Below are 26,858 nucleotides of genomic sequence, written 5' to 3'. Positions count from 1 at the left end.
GGACCAGCCAGGACAGACCAGGACAGGCCAGGACCAGCCAGGACAGGCCAGGACAGGCCAGGACCAGCCAGGACCAGCCAGGACCAGCCAGGCCAGGACAGGCCAGGACAGGAACACACCACATGGCAGTGCAGTAGACAGATCAGAAAGACCACTGAGATACTGGACATAAATAACCACACAGGCACACCGTTGGTTTATAACTGGAGGATACAGACGTTGTATTAGCTAACAAAGCCATTTTTCATCAAAGGGTAATTCTAATGGGGATTCTGTCTAGGGGAGTAGTTATGGAATAGTGATTACGAAATATAATTTTCATCAGCATTTACAGCAATAAATCATAATCCTATGCAAATGTGTACAGTACTAATGTTCCCTTTTAATGTTGGATGAATAAGTGTAAATAGCACATACTTATCACTCTTAAAATACTAACGTTAAATACATCAGTCATGTGTTTACTCCACATGTGATGTGACGGGTCCCAGTTGAAAAGCCCCTCTGGTTTAGAAAAACAGCCAGCAATTGGCCCGGCACCAGCCCTACACGCTTCAGGCTACACTACACATCAGTAATCATGTCAACAACACTTCACTGGTAGACAGACTCATAAAGGCATGGTGTTGATTGCAGAGTGGAGCAGGAGATGTGGAGTGGAAAGGAGAGGAGGGAGGAGGGAGAAGAGAGGAAGAGGAGAGTGGAGAGAGGAGAGAGGAGAAAGGAGGGAGGAGAGAGGAGAGAGGAGAGAGGAGAGAGGAGAGAGGAGAGAGGAGGGAGGAGAGAGGAGGGAGGAGGGAGGAGAGAGGAGGGAGGAGAGTGGAGAGAGGAGAGAGGAGAAAGGAGGGAGGAGAGAGGAGAGAGGAGAGAGGAGAGTGGAGAGTGGAGAGAGGAAGAGGAGAGGTGGAGGGAGAAGAGAGGAGAGCGGAGAGAGGAGAGGTTGTGAGAGCAGAGAGAGAGAGGAGAGGAGAGAGGACTGAGGTATAGGAGAGGAGAGAAGAGAGAGGATAGGAAGAGGAGAGAGGACTGAGGTATAGGAGAGGAGAGAGAAGAGAGGATAGCAAGAGGAGAGAGGACTGAGGTATATGAGAGGAGAGAGGAGAGAGGATAGTAAGAGGAGAGAGGACTGAGGAATAGGAGAGGGGAAAGAGGAGAGCGGAGAGGTTGTGAGAGCAGAGAGAGTGGAGAGGAGAGAGGACTGAGGGAGAGGAGAGAGGAAAGAGGATAGGAAGAGGAGAGAGGACTGAGGACTGAGGGATAGGAGAGGGGAGAGAGGAGAGAGGAGAGGTGGAGGGAGAATAGAGGAGAGAGGAGAGGTTGTGAGAGCAGAGAGAGAGGAGAGGAGAGAGGACTGAGGACTGAGGAATAGGAGAGGAGAGAGAGGAGAGAGGAGAGGTGGAGGGAGAAGAGACAGACAGACAAGAAGAGGTAAGGCGAGGAAGATGACAGAGGAAGAGATAAGGAGAGCTCACGGATGCATGTTGGCTGAGAGCCGCTCCAGGTGAGGTCAGACAGGCAGAGTCGGGTGGTGGAACCCTGGAGTAGGTGGCCCTGCTGGCACTGGAACTCCACCTTACTGCCCACCTGGTTCAGAGAGACAGACAGAGAGACATTACTAAACCCCTTACTGCCCACCTGGTTCAGAGAGACAGACAGACAGACATTACTAAACCCCTTACTGCCCACCTGGTTCAGAGAGACAGACAGACATTACTAAACCCCTTACTGCCCACCTGGTTCAGAGAGACAGACAGACATTACTAAACCCCTTACTGCCCACCTGGTTCAGAGAGACAGACAGACATTACTAAACCCCTTACTGCCCACCTGGTTCAGAGAGACAGACAGAGAGACATTACTAAACCCCTTACTGCCCACCTGGTTCAGAGAGACAGACAGACAGACATTACTAAACCCCTTACTGCCCACCTGGTTCAGAGAGACAGACAGACAGACATTACTAAACCCCTTACTGCCCACCTGGTTCAGAGAGACAGACAGACAGACATTACTAAACCCCTTACTGCCCACCTGGTTCAGAGAGACAGACAGACAGACATTACTAAACCCCTTACTGCCCACCTGGTTCAGAGAGACAGACAGACAGACATTACTAAACCCCTTACTGCCCACCTGGTTCAGAGAGACAGACAGAGAGACATTACTAAACCCCTTACTGCCCACCTGGTTCAGAGAGACAGACAGACAGACATTACTAAACCCCTTACTGCCCACCTGGTTCAGAGAGACAGACAGACAGACATTACTAAACCCCTTACTGCCCACCTGGTTCAGAGAGACAGACAGAGAGACATTACTAAACCCCTTACTGCCCACCTGGTTCAGAGAGACAGACAGACAGACATTACTAAACCCCTTACTGCCCACCTGGTTCAGAGAGACAGACAGACAGACATTACTAAACCCCTTACTGCCCACCTGGTTCAGAGAGACAGACAGAGAGACATTACTAAACCCCTTACTGCCCACCTGGTTCAGAGAGACAGACAGACAGACATTACTAAACCCCTTACTGCCCACCTGGTTCAGAGAGACAGACAGAGAGACAGACATTACTAAACACCTTACTGCCCACCTGGTTCAGAGAGACAGACAGACCGACAGACAGACAGACATTACTAAACCCCTTACTGCCCACCTGGTTCAGAGAGACAGACAGAGAGACAGACATTACTAAACCCCTTACTGCCCACCTGGTTCAGAGAGACAGACAGAGAGACAGACATTACTAAACCCCTTACTGCCCACCGGCGCAGAGAGACAGACAGAGAGACAGAGAGACAGAGAGACAGACAGACAGACAGACAGACAGACAGACAGACAGGACGAAACGCCACCGGACGGACCACCGAGGGGAGACAGACAGACAGACAGACAGACAGACAGACAGACAGACAGACAGACAGACAGACAGACAGACAGACAGACAGACAGACAGACAGACAGACAGACAGACAGACAGACAGACAGACAGACAGACAGACAGACAGACAGACAGACAGACAGACAGACCATGACTAAACTGATGGTGTTTCTCTAAGAGGAAATATGTTATTTCAGGATACAGATGTAGGATCTTGATGACTCCAGTTAAGTCTAATTAACCTAAAAAGACAGTTAAGTCTAATTAACCCCAAAAGACAGTTAAGTCTAATTAACCCCAAAAGACAGTTAAGTCTAATTAACCCCAAAAGACAGTTAAGTCTAATTAACCTAAAAAGACAGTTTAGTCTAATTAACCTAAAAAGACAGTTTAGTCTAATTAACCTAAAAAGACAGTTTAGTCTAATTAACCTCCAAAAGACAGTTAAGTCTAATTAACCCCAAAAGACAGTTAAGTCTAATTAACCCCAAAAGACAGTTAAGTCTAATTAACCTAAAAAGACAGTTTAGTCTAATTAACCCCAAAAGACAGTTTAGTCTAATTAACCTAAAAAGACAGTTAAGTCTAATTAACCCCAAAAGACAGTTAAGTCTAATTAACCCCAAAAGACAGTTAAGTCTAATTAACCCCAAAAGACAGTTTAGTCTAATTAACCCCAAAAGACAGTTAAGTCTAATTAACCCCAAAAGACAGTCTTGTCTATTAACTGCATTAGTCATTTCACAACAGTATTTTTTTTCAGTATTTATATTGCATCACTATTGGAAATGTGTGTAGAGCACATCAAATAAACTAAGGAGTTCTCAGAAGTACAGTTTAGTCTAATGAAGGCTAACAGAGAGAGAGAGAGACAGAGAGAGAGAGAGAGAGAGAGAGAGAGAGAGACAGAGAGAGAGAGACAGAGACAGAGACAGAGAGAGAGAGACAGAGACAGAGACAGAGAGAGAGAGAGAGAGAGAGAGAGAGAGAGAGAGAGAGAGAGAGAGAGAGAGAGAGAGAGAGACAGAGAGAGAGAGAGAGAGAGAGAGAGAGACAGAGAGAGAGACAGAGAGACAGAGAGAGAGACAGAGAGAGAGAGAGAGACAGAGAGAGAGAGAGAGAGAGAGAGAGAGACAGTGAGTGAGTGAGTGAGTGAGTGAGTGAGTGAGTGAGTGAGTGAGTGAGTGAGTGAGTGAGTGAGTGAGTGAGTGAGTCAGAGAGAGTTGAAGGAACTGTGTATATCAATGTCCTGCTGAGATGAAATGTCTTGCAGCCTGCCATGCCTTGCCTTACGCCAACATAACATCATCCAACAGAATCATCCAACAGAATACAAGATGATTCCAATCCAGACACATTTAGATCTTCCAGCTGGTGGTGGGTTGGACTGCCTTTGAAAAGACCCTGTGGTTTCACATATCATCACATCTCAGTACAGTCCCAGTCTAACATACTGCACCCTCTGGACGGGACAGTTTTAAACCTTACAGTACTCTATCATCGTTGGTACAGTCCCAGTCTAACATACTGCACCCTCTGGACGGGACAGTTTTAAACCTTACAGTACTCTATCATCGTTGGTACAGTCCCAGTCTAACATACTGCACCCTCAGAACGGGACAGTTTTAAACCTTACAGTACTCTATCATCGTTGGTACAGTCCCAGTCTAACATACTGCACCCTCTGGACGGGACAGTTTTAAACCTTACAGTACTCTATCATCGTTGGTACAGTACAGTCCCAGTCTAACATACTGCACCCTCTGGACGGGACAGTTTTAAACCTTACAGTACTCTATCATCGTTGGTACAGTCCCAGTCTAACATACTGCACCCTCAGAACGGGACAGTTTTAAACCTTACAGTACTCTATCATCGTTGGTACAGTCCCAGTCTAACATACTGCACCCTCAGAACGGGACAGTTTTAAACCTTACAGTACTCTATCATCGTTGGTACAGTACAGTCCCAGTCTAACATACTGCACCCTCAGAACGGGACGGTTTTAAACCTTACAGTACTCTATCATCGTTGGTACAGTCCCAGTCTAACATACTGCACCCTCAGAACGGGACAGTTTTAAACCTTACAGTACTCTATCATCGTTGGTACAGTCCCAGTCTAACATACTGCACCCTCAGAACGGGACAGTTTTAAACCTTACAGTACTCTATCATCGTTGGTACAGTACAGTCCCAGTCTAACATACTGCACCCTCAGAACGGGACAGTTTTAAACCTTACAGTACTCTATCATCGTTGGTACAGTACAGTCCCAGTCTAACATACTGCACCATCAGAACGGGACAGTTTTAAACCTTACAGTACTCTATCATCATTGGTACAGTACAGTCCCAGTCTAACATACTGCACCCTCAGAACGGGACAGTTTTAAACCTTACAGTACTCTATCATCATTGGTACAGTACAGTCCCAGTCTAACATACTGCACTGGGATTCAAAATGGTCACCACTTTCTTTGGTAAAAAGCTGAGGGAATGGGGCTGGGGGAAATGTAACCACTCTCAAATTCATAGACAGAGCTATGGATGCAAGGACTGACCGTCTATGAGTTTAAAATGATTTGTTTTAACCATGGATGTACCAATCCCAGATTTCCACTTTAAAAGATATCTAGTACAGAACACAGTTCTTTATACCGTACCTTGAAGCCCAGGCTGATGTTCATGGAGCCGTATTCAGGTGTTCCCGGGTTCTCACAGGTCGTCCTGGATGGTTCTAGAAGGACATAGATCATAATCACCCTGGGTTACTATCACGATGATGAGTCTGTCATATCTACGGAAGCATAGATTGCACTTTGTGGAGTCTTTTAAACATATGGGGGCCGATTCAGACCCGATTCAGACCAGGAATTATGCGCACGTAAATGGTGTATTCGTACCTTGACTTAAATCCCTCATAATTGCACCACCTTTGATGAAACGATCAATAAGGTCTTGCATAATTGTCGGTTCTAAGTGGAACACCATCTACCCTCTTTTTTCTGATAGATATAACACCATTCTCCATGCACCGTCATTTACACATTAATAACAGCTATTGGTCAGATCCAGGTAAATGAGTCAGCTGTTTGTTGGACAAGGGGACTGTAAATATACACTACCGTTCAAAAAGTTTGGGGTCACTTAGAAATGTCCTTGTTTTTGCTTCATTAAATAGTACCTGCAAAATACCAGTCAACAGTGAAGAGGCGACTCCGGGGATGCTGACCTTCTAAGCAGAGTTGCAAAGAAAAAGCAATATCTCAGACTGGCCAATATAAATATTAAGATGGGCAAAAGAACACTGGAGAGAGGAACTCTGCCTAGAAGGCCAGCATCCCAGAGTTGTCTCTTCACTGTTGACGATGAGACTGGTGTTTTGCGGGTACTATTTAATGAAGCTGCCAGTTGAGGACTTGTGAGGCATCTGTTTCTCAAACTAGACACTCTAATGTACTTGTCCTCTTGCTCAGTTGTGCACCGGGGCCTCCCACTCCTCTTTCTATTCTGGTTAGAGCCAGTTTGCGCTGTTCTGTGAAGGGAGTAGTCAAAGCGTTGTACGAGATCTTCAGTTTCTTGGCAATTTCTCGCATGGAATAGCCTTCATTTCTCAGAACAAGAATAGACTGACGAGTTTCAGAAGAAAGTTCTTTGTTTCTGGCCATTTTGAGCCTGTAATCGAACTCACAAATGCTGATGCTCCAGATACTCAACTAGTCTAAAGAAGGCCAGTTTTATTGCTTATTTGCAGAACAACAGTTTTCAGCTGCGCTAACATAATTGCAAAAGGGTTTTCTAATGATCAATTCGCCTTTTAAAATGATAAACTTGGATTAGCTAACACAATGTGCCATTGGAACACAGGAGTGATGGTCCTCTGTACGCCTATGTAGATATTCCATAAAGAATCAGCTGTATCCAGCTACAATAGTAATTTACAACATTAACAATGTCTACACTGTATTTCTGATCAATTTGAAGTTATTTTAATGGACAAAAAAATTTGCATTTCTTTCAAAAACAAGGAGATTTTTAAGTGACCCCAAACTTTTGAACGGTAGTGTAAATGACAATTGTTTAAGATCTATATCAGCTGATGTAAGAAGGGCTTTATAAATAAATTTGATTTGACATTTGATTTGATACTTGACCTTATGATCGCTGGAGACAAATGTGAAACCAGTCATACGGCAGCAAACTGAAGCATATCAACATATCAACTTTTCCACAGTGGAGTTTATGAAACGCTGGCCTTATAGCTTGCAGGGATGACATTTGGAGAGCCAAGCTATAGGCTTCTAGCCTCCTACGAGCCATCTGGATCTGTGTCTCTTTGTAGGGATACTGTAGCTTGCCAGATCAAGATGGTTCATGCTAACAGGCTTCTTTAGCCATGCTCCAAATTACAGTTTGGCACCAAACCTACCATTTATGATTTAAGGAATGTTTTCATTATGTGCTCAGACTTTTCACAGCATTTTTATTTTATTTTTTACAATTTGTTTATCATGTTAAATATTAGCCACTATCGGTACATTTTGGATCATTCCATTTACATCGTTAGTTTAACCTATAGACTGTAGCTGTTACAGTATGTTGTTACCTATAGACTGTAGTTGTTACAGTATGATGTTACCTATAGACTGTAGCTGTTACAGTATGATGTTGTTACCTATAGACTGTAGTTGTTACAGTATGATGTTGTACCTATAAACTGTAGCTGTTACAGTATGATGTTGTTACCTATAGACTGTAGCTGTTACAGTATGAGGGTGTTACCTATAGACTGTAGCTGTTACAGTATGATGTTGTTACCTATAGACTGTAGTTGTTACAGTATGATGTTACCTATAGACTGTAGCTGTTACAGTATGATGGTGTTACCTATAGACTGTAGCTGTTACAGTATGATGTTGTTACCTATAGACTGTAGCTGTTACAGTATGATGTTGTTACCTATAGACTGTAGCTGTTACAGTATGATGGTGTTACCTATAGACTGTAGCTGTTACAGTATGATGTTACCTATAGACTGTAGCTGTTACAGTATGATGGTGTTACCTATAGACTGTAGCTGTTACAGTATGATGTTACCTATAGACTGTAGCTGTTACAGTATGATGTTACCTATAGACTGTAGCTGTTACAGTATGATGTTGTTACCTATAGACTGTAGCTGTTACAGTATGATGTTACCTATAGACTGTAGCTGTTACAGTATGATGTTGTTACCTATAGACTGTAGCTGTTACAGTATGATGTTACCTATATACTGTAGCTGTTACAGTATGATATTACCTATAGACTGTAGCTGTTACAGTATGATGTTGTTACCTATAGACTGTAGCTGTTACAGTATGATGTTACCTATAGATTGTAGCTGTTACAGTATGATGTTACCTATAGATTGTAGCTGTTACAGTATGATGTTGTTACCTATAGACTGTAGCTGTTACAGTATGGTGTTACCTATAGACTGTAGCTGTTACAGTATGATGGTGTTACCTATAGACTGTAGCTGTTACAGTATGATGGTGTTACCTATAGACTGTAGCTGTTACAGTATGATGTTGTTACCTATAGACTGTAGCTGTTACAGTATGATGTTGTTACCTATAGACTGTAGCTGTTACAGTATGGTGTTACCTATAGACTGTAGCTGTTACAGTATGATGGTGTTACCTATAGACTGTAGCTGTTACAGTATGATGTTGTTACCTATAGACTGTAGCTGTTACAGTATGGTGTTACCTATAGACCAGTGGTTCTTAACCTGGGTTCGATCGAACCCCAGGGGTTTGGTGAGTCAGTCTCAGGGGTTCGGCGGAGGTCAAGACACACACCCGACTCATATGATTCGTGATGACACGCCCCGCTTGGCCATCATTGGCTGCAGGTGATCACGCAACATCGCTTGGCCTATCTGTGCTGCAGGGAATTTGGCGCGCTCAGTAGTCGAATTGTGACTGTCGTGATGGTACATCGTTTGATTTCGATATAACTTCGCAAACTTTCCCCTGCTGGACGACTGTGTAAGTAAGATCGAAGATGTATCTGGAATCGGAGACATTTCTGTACCCGCGGAACTGAAGCAAGCAATTGCCACGCACTTAGATGAGCTTGCAAAGTCTCTCGACGGATACTTCCCTACAAGAGAGTCATATCCAGCATGGGTGAGACAGCCGTTCACGTTTAGTGTTGAGACAACAGATGTCAATGATGAATACCTCGATGAAATCATTGAAATTCAGCAGAGCCAGGTACAACAGCAACTCTTCAGAACAACAACGCTCTCAACGTTTTGGTGTCAACAAATGGTAACGTACCCTGTTATTGCTAAGGAAGCTCTGGAGATTTTCATACCGTTTGTTACAACATATCTTTGCGAGCAATCCTTTTCGAGGATGCTGGACATAAAAACGAAGAAAAGGAACAGACTTTGTTGCGAAAATGACATGAGAGTGGCACTTGCCAAGGTGAAGCCGCGCATTTCTGAACTGGTCTCTGAAAGGCAACAGCAGAAGTCACACTGATTTGCAGTAAATATTCATTATTATGTTTTTGTTTTTGTGTGAAAATCATGTTTTAATGGTTTTGTTCTTTGAACACTGATGTTGATGCACGGTTCATTTTGTGCACCAGTAAAATATATACCTATGTTTTGAATTTTATTTTTCCAATTAAGAAGGGTTCGGTGAATGCGCATATGAAACTGGTGGGGGTCAGTACCTCCAACAAGGTTAAGAACCACTGCTATAGACTGTAGCTGTTACAGTATGATGTTGTTGTTACCTATAGACTGTAGCAGTTACAGTATGATGTTGTTACCTACCTATGCATCGTGGCTGAGAGCCGCTCCAGGTGCTGTCGTCCTGACAGATGCGTGTAGTTGACCCCACCAGGACATAGGGGGCACTACAGCTGAAGGTAACCTCAGACTTGTAGATTAAACTACGTCCTTCTCTTTTTCCCCTGGCTGGGGTACCAGGGTCTCCACAGAACCTGGCTGGAATGGAGAGGCCCAAAACATTGGCTTTTTAGTTCACTGAATTCATCCTGACTCATAAACATTGGCTTTAGTTCACTGAATTCATCCTGACTCATAAACATTGGCTTTAGTTCACTGAATTCATCCTGACTCATAAACATTGGCTTTAGTTCACTGAATTCATCCTGACTCATAAACATTGGCTTTAGTTCACTGAATTCATCCTGACTCATAAACATTGGCTTTAGTTCACTGAATTCATCCTGACTCATAAACATTGGCTTTTTAGTTCACTGAATTCATCCTGACTCATAAACATTGGCTTTTTAGTTCACTGAATTCATCCTGACTCATAAACATTGGCTTTAGTTCACTGAATTCATCCTGACTCATAAACATTGGCTTTTTAGTTCACTGAATTCATCCTGACTCATAAACATTGGCTTTAGTTCACTGAATTCATCCTGACTCATAAATGAAACAAATTCCTCACTCATGTTTGTTTTATCCATGTTTATAGTGCACGGGCAGATCATATGGCATATTAGATGGCTGGACTGGAGAGACCCAAAACCCTGGCTTTAATTCAGTGGGTTATTCTTCATTTATTCCAGGGGTGTCCAACTCATTCCATGTGAGGGCCCAATGGCTGCTGGTTTTGTTATTTCCTTTCAATTTGTTTCCAATGAAGACCTAGACAAGCAGGTGAGGGGAGTTCCTAACTAATCAATGAAGACCTAGACAAGCAGGTGAGGGGAGTTCCTAACTAATAAATGAAGACCTAGACAAGCAGGTGAGGGGAGTTCCTAACTAATCAATGAAGACCTAGACAAGCAGGTGAGGGGAGTTCCTAACTAATCAATGAAGACCTAGACAAGCAGGTGAGGGGAGTTCCTAACTAATCAATGAAGACCTAGACAAGCAGGTGAGGGGAGTTCCTAACTAATCAATGAAGACCTAGACAAGCAGGTGAGGAGAGTTCAAGTACAAGGGAAGAGTGAAAACGCACAGACACATTCAGCCCTCCATGGAATGAGTTTGAGAGCTGTGATTAATTATTCATTAGGGAAAGGGAAAGGGGGATACCTAGTCAGATGCACATGTGTCTTCCGCATTTAACCCAAACCCTCTGAATCAGAGAGGGGTTCAAGCAGCGAAGCCGTGAGAAACTAAAGGATTGGTTTGCCTTCATTATTATGAATCCCCGTTAACTGACAACTTAATTAGACCTATTCTTCCTGGGGTTCTTTTGGGGCATCACGGTTTGAAACATATTCCACATAACTAAAACATATTCCACATAACTAAAACATATTCCACATAACGAAAACATATTCCACATAATGAAAACATATTCTACATAACTAAAACATATTCCACATAACTAAAACATATTCCACATAACTAAAACATATTCCACATAACGAAAACATATTCCACATAATGAAAACATATTCCACATAACTAAAACATATTCTTCAGTCATGCTCATTTTATAAATGTTTCATATTGGATTGGCCGATTCTATGGCATATTAAATGGTGGGAGTGGAGAGACCAAAACATTGGCTTTAGTTAACTTGTTTATGATTTATTATGTATTCTTGATGTGGATCCCCATTAAGTGAAGCCTTAGCAACCACCACTGTGCTCTTCTTTGTATTCTTGATGTGGATCCCCATTAAGTGAAGCCTTAGCAACCACCACTGTGCTCTTCTTTGTATTCTAGATGTGGATCCCCCATTAAGTGAAGCCTTAGCAACCCCCACTGTGCTCTTCTTGTATTCTTGATGTGGATCCCCCATTAAGTGAAGCCTTAGCAACTACCACTGTGCTCTTCTTTGTATTCTAGATGTGGATCACCCATTATGTGAAGCCTTAGCAACCACCACTGTGCTCTTCTTTGTATTCTTGATGTGGATCCCCCATTAGGTGAAGCCTTAGCAACCACCACTGTGCTCTTCTTTGTGTTCTTGATGTGGATCCCCCATTAAGTGAAGCCTTAGCAACCACCACTGTGCTCTTCTTGTATTCTTGATGTGGATCCCCCATTAAGTGAAGCCTTACCAACCACCACTGTGCTCTTCTTTGTATTCTTGATGTGGATCCCCCATTAAGTGAAGCCTTAGCAACCCCCACTGTGCTCTTCTTGTATTCTTGATGTGGATCCCTTATTAAATGAAGCCTTAGCAACCACCACTGTGTTCTTCTTTGTAGTCTTGATGTGGATCCCCATTAAGTGAAGCCTTAGCAACCCGCACTGTGTTCTTCTTTGTATTCTTGATGTGGATCCCCATTAAATGAAGCCTTAGCAACCCCCACTGTGCTCTTCTTGTATTCTTGATGTGGATCCCCCATTAAGTGAAGCCTTAGCAACCACCACTGTGCTCTTCTTTGTATTCTAGATGTGGATCCCCCATTAAGTGAAGCCTTAGCAACCACCACTGTGCTCTTCTTTGTGTTCTTGATGTGGATCCCCCATTAAGTGAAGCCTTAGCAACCACCACTGTGCTCTTCTTTGTATTCATGATGTGGATCCCTACTAAGTGAAGCCTTAGCAACCGCCACTGTGCTCTTCTTTGTATTCTTGATGTGGAACCCCGATTAAGTGAAGCCTTACCAACCACCACTGTGCTCTTCTTTGTATTCTTGATGTGGATCCCCCATTAAGTGAAGCCTTAGCAACCCCCACTGTGCTCTTCTTGTATTCTTGATGTGGATCCCCCATTAAGTGAAGCCTTACCAACCACCACTGTGCTCTTCTTTGTATTCTTGATGTGGATCCCCCATTAAGTGAAGCCTTAGCAACCCCCACTGTGCTCTTCTTGTATTCTTGATGTGGATCCCCCATTAAGTGAAGCCTTAGCAACCACCACTGTGCTCTTCTTTGTATTCTTGATGTGGATCCCCCATTAAGTGAAGCCTTAGCAACCACCACTGTGTTCTTCTTTGTAGTCTTGATGTGGATCCCCATTAAGTGAAGCCTTAGCAACCCGCACTGTGTTCTTCTTTGTATTCTTGATGTGGATCCCCATTAAGTGAAGCCTTAGCAACCACCACTGTGTTCTTCTTTGTATTCTTGATGTGGATCCCCCATTAAGTGAAGCCTTAGCAACCCCCACTGTGCTCTTCTTGTATTCTTGATGTGGATCCCCCATTAAGTGAAGCCTTAGCAACCACCACTGTGCTCTTCTTTGTATTCTTGATGTGGATCCCCATTAAATGAAGCCATAGCAACCACCACTGTGTTCTTCTTTGTATTCTTGATGTGGATCCCCATTAAGTGATGCCTTAGCAACCCTCACTGTGCTGTTCTTTGGCACATAACTAAAACATTCAGTTTTTTATATCAATAATTTATCCATGGGTAGATTATATGGTATCATACAGTATATCACTTTAGTTTGGATTCTTTTCAAGTGATTCAATCAGGTATTTTATTTGATTGTTGAGTTTTTTTGGACACCAGCCACCAGTGAATAATTACTGTAAGAAGATACTTTGAATAGAGACTCCAGTGTCCGCGGGGTGAAGAGAGGGGGGGAGCCACCCCGGGGTTACATCTTAATAATTACCCTCTTCAAAAATGTATTTCCTGACATGGCCTTGGGGTTAACAACACAACTGAAGCCATCCGTGCCAGACAGAGACAAAAACTCAGAGCTCTACCTCTCGGTATCCGTTCCAAATGGCACCCTACTCCCTAAATACTGTAGTGCACTACGGCTGACTAGAGCCCAGTCAAAAGTAGTGCACTAATAAGGGAATAGGGTGCTATTTGCCACCCCTGCCAGTAGCGCAGGGATGGAACGAAACCCTGTGGCTAACAGCACCTCCACTACTCCACTGTCTGCCTAATCAAATGGAAGAGGACGAACAGGAGCTGAAGCAGAGGAATCAGCCATTCTCCCTCTCCACCAGCTGAAGCAGAGGAATCAGCCATTCTCCCTCTCCACCAGCTGAAGCAGAGGAATCAGCCATTCTCCCTCTCCACCAGCTGAAACAGAGGAATCAGCCATTCTCCCTCTCCACCAGCTGAAACAGAGGAATCAGCCATTCTCCCTCTCCACCAGCTGAAACAGAGGAATCAGCCATTCTCCCTCTCCACCAGCTGAAACAGAGGAATCAGCCATTCTCCCTCTCCACCAGCTGAAACAGAGGAATCAGCCATTTTCCCTCTCCACCAGCTGAAACAGAAGAATCAGCAGCTGAAGCAAGAATCAGCCATTCTCCCTCTCCACCAGCTGAAACAGAGGAATCAGCCATTCTCCCTCTCCACCAGCTGAAACAGAGGAGTCAGCCATTCTCCCTCTCCACCAGCTGAAACAGAGGAGTCAGCCATTCTCCCTCTCCACCAGCTGAAACAGAGGAGTCAGCCATTCTCCCTCTCCACCAGCTGAAGGAGAGGAATCAGCCATTCTCCCTCTCCACCAGCTGAAACAGAAGAATCAGCCATTCTCCCTCTCCACCAGCTGAAACAGAGGAATCAGCCATTCTCCCTCTCCACCAGCTGAAACAGAAGAATCTGCCATTTTCCCTCTCCACCAGCTGAAGCAGAGGAATCAGCCATTCTCCCTCTCCACCAGCTGAAGCAGAGGAATCCGCCATTCTCCCTCTCCACCAGCTGAAACAGAAGAATCAGCCATTCTCCCTCTCCACCAGCTGAAACAGAAGAATCAGCCATTCTCCCTCTCCACCAGCTGAAACAGAAGAATCAGCCATTCTCCCTCTCCACCAGCTGATCCCCATCAGCAGGGTTCTAGTTAGCTTCAGGCTTCAGCTGCTTAATGGTAGATTATAAGAAAGCAGAGAGAGAGAGAGAGAGAGAGATCAGAGTCAGCTGGTTCGCATCCCAAATGGCAGTCTATTCCCCTATATAGTGCACTACTTTTGACCAGAGCTCATAGGGATCTGATTAAAAGTATGATCAGAAGTAAGGCGCTATATAGGGAATAGTGTGGCATTTGGGATGCAGTCAGAGTCACTGTGCTCAGTCACGCAGTCAGAGTCACTGTGTCAAGTCACGCAGTCAGCCGTGGGAATCAGGCAGCACTACGGGGATAAAGTCAACAATGTGGCTGTGGTTCCGGCGGCAGCTTGCAGCTCCTCAGGACTTGACATCTGCCTCACGTTGCAGGTCTGGACGAAGAGATAAGTTTAGTGTTCTCCATATCTCATTCTCTCTCTCTCTATTTGCTACGTACACACAGCCAAAACACACCGGCTCCAAAAGCCATTACCGCACAACAGCCCGGAGATGGCTTCCTCTCAGTACGCAATACTAACCAAGATTACAAAATGAAAAACAGTCCGTCTGTCTGTAAATATCTTAAAACTACAGTCTATTACTTTATTTCATGTATTCCTCAATACTGATATTTGTCTAAATGATCCAGACATATGAACTGTGAATTCATTCCCTCTTAGGTGTTAGTGACATGCCAACAGATAAAGATGCTAAGGACTGAATACACTGCAAGGGTTCTGATGGAATTGTCTCCTGTCAAACATTCCAACATTCCATTCTCAACATTCCGACAATGACTCTCAACATTCCATTCTCAATATTCCGACAATGACTCTCAACATTCCATTCTCAATATTCCGACAATGACTCTCAACATTCCATTCTCAATATTCCGACAATGACTCTCAACATTCCATTCTCAACATTCCGACAATGACTCTCAACATTCCATTCTCAATATTCCGACAATGACTCTCAACATTCCATTCTCAACATTCCGACAATGACTCTCAACATTCCATTCTCAACATTCCGACAATGACTCTCAAAATTCCATTCTCAACATTCCGACAATGACTCTCAACATTCCATTCTCAACATTCCGACAATGACTCTCAACATTCCATTCTCAATATTCCGACAATGACTCTCAACATTCCATTCTCAACATTCCGACAATGACTCTCAAAATTCCATTCTCAACATTCCGACAATGACTCTCAACATTCCATTCTCAACATTCCGACAATGACTCTCAACATTCCATTCTCAACATTCCGACAATGACTCTCAACATTCCATTCTCAACATTCCGACAATGACTCTCAACATTCCATTCTCAACATTCCGACAATGACTCTCAACATTCCATTCTCAACATTCCGACAATGACTCTCAACATTCCATTCTCAACATTCCGACAATGACTCTCAACATTCCATTCTCAACATTCCGACAATGACTCTCAACATTCCATTCTCAATATTCCGACTATGACTCTCAACATTCCACTGGCATTCTAGAATGTTAAGGACCAAAAAAGGTGACACAGCCATTTGTCACGGCTCTGAGCGGCAGCCTCAGTGATAACCTTCTGTTTTATGGAAATATAAGGTAGATGGGATGGACGGCTGGGGGCAGAACTAGCTGTACGGTGTTAAACCCGCCTGTGGACTCAGGCTCGGAGTCTCCTAACTTCTTTCCTTGATGAATTTTCTATTCTTCCCAGTTATCAGTATACATGCAGAGAGACGCTAGTCCGAGTCCCAAATGGGACCCTATTCCCTATATAGTGCACTACATTTGACCAGAGCCCTGTCAGTGCCATTTGAGATGACGCTACTCTCTCTAACCCTGCTGGACAAGACAACTGCAGAGATGTTGTTGTTGATGATGTTGATGTTGTTGTTGATGATGATGTTGCCTGGTAGAGAAGACGTACCTCTATCTTTAGCAATATTATAAGTGCAGATGGGAGAATGAGGGATCTAGTGGTGTTATTACCCTATACTGTACTGCTGTGGTGTTAATCTAGTGTTATTACCCTATACTGTACTGCTGTGGTGTTAATCTAGTGTTATTACCCTATACTGTACTGCTGTGGTGTTAATCTAGTGATATTACCCTATACTGTACTGCTGTGGTGTTAATCTAGTGTTATTACCCTATACTGTACTGCTGTGGTGTTAATCTAGTGATATTACCCTATACTGTACTGCTGTGGTGTTAATCTAGTGTTATTACCCTATACTGTACTGCTGTGGTGTTAATCTAGTGATATTACCCTATACCGTACTGCTGTGGTGTTAATCTAGTGATATTACCCTATACTGTACTGCTGTGGTGTTAATCTAGTGATATTACCCTATACTGTACTGCTGTGGTGTTAATCTAGTGTTATTACCCTATACTGTACTGCTGTGGTGTTAATCTAGTGATATTACCCTATACCGTACTGCTGTGGTGTTAATCTAGTGATATTACCCTATACTGTACTGCTGTGGTGTTAATCTAGTGTTATTACCCTATACTGTACTGTACTGCTGTGGTGTTAATCTCTACAGTGGGGCAAAAAAGTATTTAGTCAGCCACCAATTGTGCAAGTTCTCCCACTTAAAAAGATGAGAGAGGCCTGTAATTTTCATCATAGGTACACGTCAACTATGACAGACAAAATGAGAAAAAAATAACAGAAAATCACATTGTAGGATTTTTTATGAATTTATTTGCAAATTATGGTGGAAAATAAGTATTTGGTCACCTACAAACAAGCAATATTTCTGGCTCTCACAGACCTGTAACCTCTTCTTTAAGAGGCTCCTCTGTCCTCCACTCGTTAACTGTATTAATGGCACCTGTTTGAACTTGTTATCAGTATAAAAGACACCTGTCCACAACCTCAAACAGTCACACTCCAAACTCCACTATGGCCAAGACCAAAGAGCTGTCAAAGGACACCAGAAACAAAATTGTAGACCTGCACCAGGCTGGGAAGACTGAATCTGCAATAGGTAAGCAGCTTGGTTTGAAGAAATCAACTGTGGGAGCAATTATTAGGAAATGGAAGACATACAAGACCACTGATAATCTCCCTCGATCTGGGGCTCCACGCAAGATCTCACCCCTTGGGGTCAAAATGATCACAAGAACGGTGAGCAAAAATCCCAGAACCACACGGGGGGACCTAGTGAATGACCTGCAGAGAGCTGGGACCAAAGTAACAAAGCCTACCATCAGTAACACACTATGCCACCAGGGACTCATCCTGCAGTGCCAGACGTGTCCCCCTGCGTAAGCCAGTACATGTCCAGGCCCATCTGAAGTTTGCTAGAGAGCATTTGGATGATCCAGAAGAGGATTGGGAGAATGTCATATGGTCAGATGAAACCAAAATATTAATTTTTGGTAAAATCTCAACTGCTGAGTTGCATCCAAAGAACACCATACCTACTGTGAAGCATGGGGGTGGAAACATCATGCTTTGGGGCTGTTTTTCTGCAAAAGGACCAGGACGACTGATCCGTGTAAAGGAAAGAATGAATGGGGCCATGTATTGTGAGATTTTGAGTGAAAAACCCCTTCCATCAGCAAGGGCATTGAAGATGAAATGTGGCTGGGTCTTTCAGCATGACAATGATCCCAAACACACCGCCCGGGCAATGAAGGAGTGGCTTCGTAAGAAGCATTTCAAGGTCCTGGAGTGGCCTAGCCAGTCTCCAGATCTCAACCCCATAGAAAATCTTTGGAGGGAGTTGAAAGTCCGTGTTGCCCAGCGACAGCCCCAAAACATCACTGCTCTAGAGGAGATCTGCATGGAGGAATGGGCCAAAATACCAGCAACAATATGTGAAAACCTTGTGAAGACTTACAGAAAACGTTTGACCTGTGTCATTGCCAACAAAGGGTATATAACAAAGTATTGAGATAAACTTTTGTTATTGACCAAATACTTATTTTCCACCATAATTTGCAAATAAATTCATTAAAAATCCTACAAAGGGATTTTCTGAATTTTTTTCCCTAATTTTGTCTGTCATTGTTGACGTGTACCTATGATGAAAATTACAGGCCTCTCTCATCTTTTTAAGTGGGAGAACTTGCACAATTGGTGGCTGACTAAATACTTTTTCCCCACTGTATATTTAGCAGTGAAAGGACCCAGCTCTGTATTGACTCTGTACTGTACTTGACTTAGTAGAACCAATCTACTGGGGATAATTGAGGAAGCATTTACTGCACAATATGCATACATTATCACTTTTCAGGATTTACATGCTCAGCACTTTGTCCTATTGTTAAAAATCTCCAATCGCTCAGCTGTGCACTGTAGCAAGCCTACTTATTATTCATCACAATATAGAAGACAACATGCTATTTTTAAACAGTACAATATGCAATCTACCTCTTTGTACATCTCTGAAACAATATGTGTTTGTAGAGAGTTGAACATCTCAGAAACATTATGCCATGGCAATCTACATGTTTGTACAGAGTTGAACATCTCTGAAACATTATACCATGACAATCTACATGTTTGTACAGAGTTGAACATCTCTGAAACATTATACCATGGCAATCTACATGTTTGTACAGAGTTGAACATCTCTGAAACATTATACCATGACAATCTACATGTTTGTACAGAGTTGAACATCTCTGAAACATTATACCATGGCAATCTACATGTTTGTACAGAGTTGAACATCTCTGAAACATTATACCATGGCAATCTACATGTTTGTACAGAGTTGAACATCTCTGAAACATTATACCATGACAATCTACATGTTTGTACAGAGTTGAACATCTCTGAAACATTATGCCATGGCAGTTGCCACCGAACTATCCCACCCAGGAGTACCAGCTCCTAGCATCAGGCCGCCGATACAGAGTCCATCTTAACAAAACCGCCAGAGCCCAGAAATCATTGATTCCCACCAGTATAAATTACTAACTGAATTAGGAACCGTATCCATGTGTTGTATGCTATAGTTTGTGATTGATGTGTATTTATGCACCTATTGGTGATGCTGTGCTGTTGTTTGTTGAGATGCAAGAAAGGGACACACAATAAATTATTATTATCTACGTGTTGAAAACCTGTATCTCTAAAACTTTTTGTACAGAGTTGGAAATCTGTATCTCTAAACATCTTTGTACAGAGTTGGAAATCTGTATCTCTAAACATCTTTGTACAGAGTTGGAAATCTGTATCCCTAAACATCTTCGTACAGAGTTGGAAATCTGTATCTCTAAACATCTTTGTACAGAGTTGGAAACCTGTATCTCTAAAACTATTTGTACAGAGTTGGAAATCTGTATCTCTAAACATCTTTGTACAGAGTTGGAAACCTGTATCTCTAAAAAACTATTTGTACAGAGTTGGAAACCTGTATCTCTAAACATCTTCGTAAAGAGTTGGAAACCTGTATCTCTAAAAAGTATTTGTACAGAGTTGGAAACCTGTATCTGTAAAAAACTATTTGTACAGAGTTGGAAACCTGTATCTCTAAAAAACTATTTGTACAGAGTTGGAAACCTGTATCTCTAAACATCTTCGTAAAGAGTTGGAAACCTGTATCTCTAAAAACTATTTGTACAGAGTTGGAAACCTGTATCTCTAAAAAACTATTTGTACAGAGTTGGAAACCTGTATTTCTAAAACATGAAGGTGTTTGTTGTGTTGACTCACGCAGACACTGAGGCAGATCTCCTCTCCAGGAGCCCAGGCCCACACAGGTGAGGATAGCCGGGAAGGAGAGCTGGTACCCGGGCAGGCAGCTGTAGCTCACGCTGGTACCCCACTCAAACACGGATCCCTCCAGGAGCCCGTTGTGGATGGGAGGAGGCGCAGGGCAGGTCACCACTGAGGAGAGAGAGGATGGAAAGATCCATTTGGCAACTCTTGATAGGAGAATAGAAAAGTTTGTTTTGAAATTTTTTACAAAATTTTATTGTTAAAACCAACGCATTTCAGAGAATGCGCTAATCATTGTTTTTTTGAGGGGTAAATCAATCATTGAGGAGACAGGTAGACAGACGGGTGGGCAGACGGGGCGGAAGGAGAGACAGACAGGCAAAGTTAAGGCCTGGATGGATACACAACGCAATTAGAGAAGACTGTCAGTTTCAGAGGAAAACATTAATCAACACGTCTGTCTCCTTTTATGACGGTAGTTCAGTGGTCCTTGTATCTAACTATAGGACACAGCAGATCTCTGTAGATTATATTGTGACCCTATAGAATGACGCTAGTTCAGTGGTCCTTGTGTCTAACTATAGGACACAGCAGATCTCTGTAGATTATATTGTGACCCTATAGAATGACGCTAGTTCAGTGGTCCTTGTGTCTAACTATAGGACACAGCAGATCTCTGTAGATTATATTGTGACCCTATAGAATGACGCTAGTTCAGTGGTCCTTGTATCTAACTATAGGACACAGCAGATCTCTGTAGATTATATTGTGACCCTATAGAATGACGCTAGTTCAGTGGTCCTTGTGTCTAACTATAGGACACAGCAGATCTCTGTAGATTATATTGTGACCCTATAGAATGACGCTAGTTCAGTGGTCCTTGTATCTAACTATAGGACACAGCAGATCTCTGTAGATTATATTGTGACCCTATAGAATGACGCTAGTTCAGTGGTCCTTGTGTCTAACTATAGGACACAGCAGATCTCTGTAGATTATATTGTGTGTGTGAGAGCATTTATCTGACTAGAAATTACTGTTGTGAGAGAACGGCTTGATCCCAAACGGCACCACATTCCCTATATAGTGCACCACTTTTGACCAGAGCCCTATGTCACCCTATTCCATATGGTGTGCACTACTTTAGACCAGAGCTCTATGGCACCCTATTCCATATGGTGTGCACTACTTTAGACCAGAGCACTATGGCACCCTATTCCATATGGTGTGCACTACTTTAGACCAGAGCCCTATGGAGAAGAAGAAAGCATTACTGATATCTATATCTTTCCACAAATACAGGACTAGTAAAGGTCCACTAATACAGGACTAGTAAAGGTCTGTTAATACAGGACTAGTAAAGGTCTGTTAATACAGGACTAGTAAAGGTCTGTTAATACAGGACTAGTAAAGGTCTGTTAATACAGGACTAGTAAAGGTCTGTTAATACAGGACTAGTAAAGGTCTGTTAATACAGGACTAGTAAAGGTCCGTTAATACAGGACTAGTAAAGGTCCACAAATACAGGACTAGTAAAGACCTGTTAATACAGGACTAGTAAAGGACTGCTAATACAGGACTAGTAAAGGTTCACTAATACAGGACTAGTAAAGGTCTGTTAATACAGGACTAGTAAAGGTCTGTTAATACAGGACTAGTAAAGGTCTGTTAATACAGGACTAGTAAAGGTCCACTAATACAGGACTAGTAAAGACCTGTTAATACAGGACTAGTAAAGGTCTGTTAATACAGGACTAGTAAAGGTCTGTTAATACAGGACTAGTAAAGGTTTGTTAATACAGGACTAGTAAAGGTCTGTTAATACAGGACTAGTAAAGGTCTGTTAATACAGGACTAGTAAAGGTACACTAATACAGGACGAGTAAAGGTCTGTTAATAACAGGACTAGTAAAGGTCTGTTAATACAGGACTAGTAAAAGTCTGTTAATACAGGACTAGTAAAGGTCCGTTAATACAGGACTAGTAAAGGCCCACTAATACAGGACTAGTAAAGGTCTGTTAATACAGGACTAGTAAAGGTCCGTTAATACAGGACTAGTAAAGGTCCACTAATACAGGACTAGTAAAGGTCCGTTAATACAGGACTAGTAAAGGTCTGTTAATACAGGACTAGTAAAGGTCTGTTAATACAGGACTAGTAAAGGTCTGTTAATACAGGACTAGTAAAGGCCTGTTAATACAGGACTAGTAAAGGTCTGTTAATACAGGACTAGTAAAGGTCTGTTAATACAGGACTAGTAAAGGTCTGTTAATACAGGACTAGTAAAGGTCTGTAAATACAGGACTAGTAAAGGTCTGTTAATACAGGACTAGTAAAGGTCCACTAATACAGGACTAGTAAAGGTCCATTAATACAGGACTAGTGAAGGTATGTTAATACAGGACTAGTAAAGGTACACTAATACAGGACGAGTAAAGGTCTGTTAATACAGGACTAGTAAAGGTCTGTTAATACAGGACTAGTAAAGGTCTGTTAATACAGGACTAGTAAAGGTCCACTAATACAGGACTAGTAAAGGTCTGTTAATACAGGACTAGTAAAGGTCTGTTAATACAGGACTAGTAAAGGTCTGTTAATACAGGACTAGTAAAGGTCTGTTAATACAGGATTAGTAAAGGTCTGTTAATACAGGACTAGTAAAGGTCTGTTAATACAGGACTAGTAAAGGTCTGTTAATACAGGACTAGTAAAAGTCCACTAATACAGGACTAGTAAAGGTCTGTTAATACAGGACTAGTAAAGGTCTGTTAATACAGGACTAGTAAAGGTCCACTAATACAGGACTAGTAAAGACCTGTTAATACAGGACTAGTAAAGGTTCACTAATACAGGACTAGTAAAGGTCTGTTAATAAAGGACTAGTAAAAGTCCACTAATACAGGACTAGTAAAGGTCTGTTAATAAAGGACTAGTAAAGGTCTGTTAATACAGGACTAGTAAAGGTCTGTTAATACAGGACTAGTAAAGGTCCACTAATACAGGACTAGTAAAGGTCCATTAATACAGGACTAGTGAAGGTAAGTTAATACAGGACTAGTAAAGGTATACTAATACAGGATGAGTAAAGGTCTGTTAATACAGGACTAGTAAAGGTCTGTTAATACAGGACTAGTAAAGGTCTGTTAATACAGGACTAGTAAAGGTCTGTTAATACAGGACTAGTAAAGGTCTGTTAATACAGGACTAGTAAAGGTCTGTTAATACAGGACTAGTAAAGGTCTGTTAATACAGGACTAGTAAAGATGCTGTTAATACAGGACTAGTAAAGGTCCAGCTAATACAGGACTAGTAAAGGTCTGTTAATACAGGACTAGTAAAGGTCTGTTAATACCGGTCTAGTAAAGGTCCACTAATACAGGACTAGTAAAGACCTGTTAATACAGGACTAGTAAAGATCTGTTAATACAGGACTAGTAAAGGTTCACTAATACAGGACTAGTAAAGGTCTGTTAATACAGGACTAGTAAAGGTCTGTTAATACAGGACTAGTAAAGGCCTGTTAATGCAGGACTAGTAAAGGCCTATTAATACAGGACTAGTAAAGGCCTGATAATACAGGACTAGTAAAGGTCCACTAATACAGGACTAGTAAAGGTCTGTTAATACAGGACTAGTAAAGGTCTGTTAATACAGGACTAGTAAAGGTTTGTTAATACAGGCCTAGTAAAGGTCTGTTAATACAGGACTAGTAAAGGTCTGTTAATACAGGACTAGTAAAGGTCTGTTAATACAGGACTAGTAAAAGTCTGTTAATACAGGACTAGTAAAGGTCCGTTAATACAGGACTAGTAAAGGCCCACTAATACAGGACTAGTAAAGGTCCGTTAATACAGGACTAGTAAAGGTCTGTTAATACAGGACTAGTAAAGGTCTGTTAATACAGGACTAGTAAAGGTCTGTTAATACAGGACTAGTAAAGGCCTGTTAATACAGGACTAGTAAAGGTCTGTTAATACAGGACTAGTAAAGGTCTGTTAATACAGGACTAGTAAAGGTCTGTTAATACAGGACTAGTAAAGGTCCGCTAATACAGGACTAGTAAAGGTCCGCTAATACAGGACTAGTAAAGGTCCATTAATACAGGACTAGTGAAGGTATGTTAATACAGGACTAGTAAAGGTACACTAATACAGGACGAGTAAAGGTCTGTTAATACAGGACGAGTAAAGGTCTGTTAATACAGGACGAGTAAAGGTCTGTTAATACAGGACTAGTAAAGGTCTGTTAATACAGGACTAGTAAAGGTCTGTTAATACAGGACTAGTAAAGGTCTGTTAATACAGGACTAGTAAAGGTCTGTTAATACAGGACTAGTAAAGGTCTGTTAATACAGGACTAGTAAAGGTCTGTTAATACAGGACTAGTAAAGGTCTGTTAATACAGGACTAGTAAAGGTCTGTTAATACAGGACTAGTAGAGGTCTGTTAATACAGGACTAGTAAAGGCCTGTTAATACAGGACTAGTAAAGGCCTGTTAATACAGGACTAGTAAAGGTCTGTTAATACAGGACTAGTAAAGGTCCACTAATACAGGACTAGTAAAGGTCTGTTAATACAGGACTAGTAAAGGTCCACTAATACAGGACTAGTAAAGGTCTGCTAATACAGGACTAGTAAAGGTCTGCTAATACAGGACTAGTAAATGTCTGTTAATACAGGACTAGTAAAGGTATGTTAATACAGGACTAGTAAAGGTCTGTTAATACAGGACTAGTAAAGGTCTGTTAATACAGGACTAGTAAAGGTCCACTAATACAGGACTAGTAAAGGTCCATTAATACAGGACTAGTGAAGGTATGTTAATACAGGACTAGTAAAGGTACACTAATACAGGACTAGTAAAGGTCTGTTAATACAGGACTAGTAAAGGTCTGTTAATACAGGACTAGTAAAGGTCTGTTAATACAGGACTAGTAAAGGCCTGTTAATACAGGACTAGTAAAGGTCTGTTAATACAGGACTAGTAAAGGTCCACTAATACAGGACTAGTAAAGGTCCATTAATACAGGACTAGTGAAGGTATGTTAATACAGGACTAGTAAAGGTACACTAATACAGGACTAGTAGAGGTCTGTTAATACAGGACTAGTAAAGGTCTGTTAATACAGGACTAGTAAAGGTCTGTTAATACAGGACTAGTAAAGGTCTGTTAATACAGGACTAGTAAAGGTCTGTTAATACAGGACTGGTAAAGGTTCACTAATACAGGACTAGTAAAGGTCTGTTAATACAGGACTAGTAAAGGGCTGTTAATACAGGACTAGTAAAGGCCTGTTAATACAGGACTAGTAAAGGCCTGTTAATACAGGACTAGTAAAGGCCTGTTAACACAGGACTAGTAAAGGCCTGTTAACACAGGACTAGTAAAGGTCTGTTAATACAGGACTAGTAAAGGTCTGTTAATACAGGACTAGTAAAGGCCTGTTAATACAGGACAAGTAAAGGCCTGTTAACACAGGACTAGTAAAGGCCTGTTAACACAGGACTAGTAAAGGTCTGTTAATACAGGACTAGTAAAGGTCTGTTAATACAGGACTAGTAAAGGTCTGTTAATACAGGACTAGTAAAGGTCTGTTAATACAGGACTAGTAAAGCTCTGTTAATACAGGACTAGTAAAGGTCTGTTAATACAGGACTAGTAAAGGTCTGTTAATACAGGACTAGTAAAGGTCTGTTAATACAGGACTAGTAAAGGTCTGTTAATACAGGACTAGTAATGGTCCACTAATACAGGACTAGTAAAGGTCTGTTAATACAGGACTAGTAAAGGTCTGTTAATACAGGACTAGTAAAGGTCTGTTAATACAGGACTAGTAAAAGTCTGTTAATACAGGACTAGTAAAGGTCCGTTAATACAGGACTAGTAAAGGCCCACTAATACAGGACTAGTAAAGGTCTGTTAATACAGGACTAGTAAAGGTCCGTTAATACAGGACTAGTAAATGCCCACTAATACAGGACTAGTAAAGGTCCGTTAATACAGGACTAGTAAAGGTCTGTTAATACAGGACTAGTAAAGGTCTGTTAATACAGGACTAGTAAAGGTCTGTTAATACAGGACTAGTAAAGGTCTGTTAACACAGGACTAGTAAAGGCCTGTTAATACAGGACTAGTAAAGGTCTGTTAATGCAGGACTAGTAAAGGTCTATTAATACAGGACTAGTAAAGGTCTGTTAATACAGGACTAGTAAAGGTCTGTTAATACAGGACTAGTAAAGGTCCACTAATACAGGACTAGTAAAGGTCCATTAATACAGGACTAGTGAAGGTATGTTACTACAGGACTAGTAAAGGTACACTAATACAGGACGAGTAAAGGTCTGTTAATACAGGACTAGTAAAGGTCTGTTAATACAGGACTAGTAAAGGTCCACTAATACAGGACTAGTAAAGGTCTGTTAATACAGGACTAGTAAAGGTCTGTTAATACAGGACTAGTAAAGGTCTGTTAATACAGGACTAGTAAAGGTCTGTTAATACAGGACTAGTAAAGGTCTGTTAATACAGGACTAGTA

General features: G+C 41.9%; 1 protein-coding gene across 1 annotated transcript in view; it reads right to left on the bottom strand.

Annotated features, from left to right (window-relative positions):
- Positions 1-26,858, bottom strand: part of LOC106592657 (CUB and sushi domain-containing protein 3) — a 369,408-nt gene that overhangs the window by 25,149 nt on the left and 317,401 nt on the right. The window contains 4 exon segments of the mRNA XM_082968525.1: positions 1,473-1,584; positions 5,549-5,622; positions 9,721-9,894; positions 20,315-20,488. Coding sequence (XP_082824651.1) covers positions 1,473-1,584; positions 5,549-5,622; positions 9,721-9,894; positions 20,315-20,488 — 534 coding nt within the window.

Source organism: Salmo salar, chromosome 02 (genome assembly GCF_965601325.2).
Source record: "Salmo salar chromosome 02, fSalSal1, whole genome shotgun sequence".
Taxonomy (NCBI): Eukaryota; Metazoa; Chordata; class Actinopteri; order Salmoniformes; family Salmonidae; genus Salmo; species Salmo salar.
The sequence above is the reverse complement of the archived record's forward strand: the minus strand, read 5'-3'. Positions and strand labels throughout refer to the sequence as shown.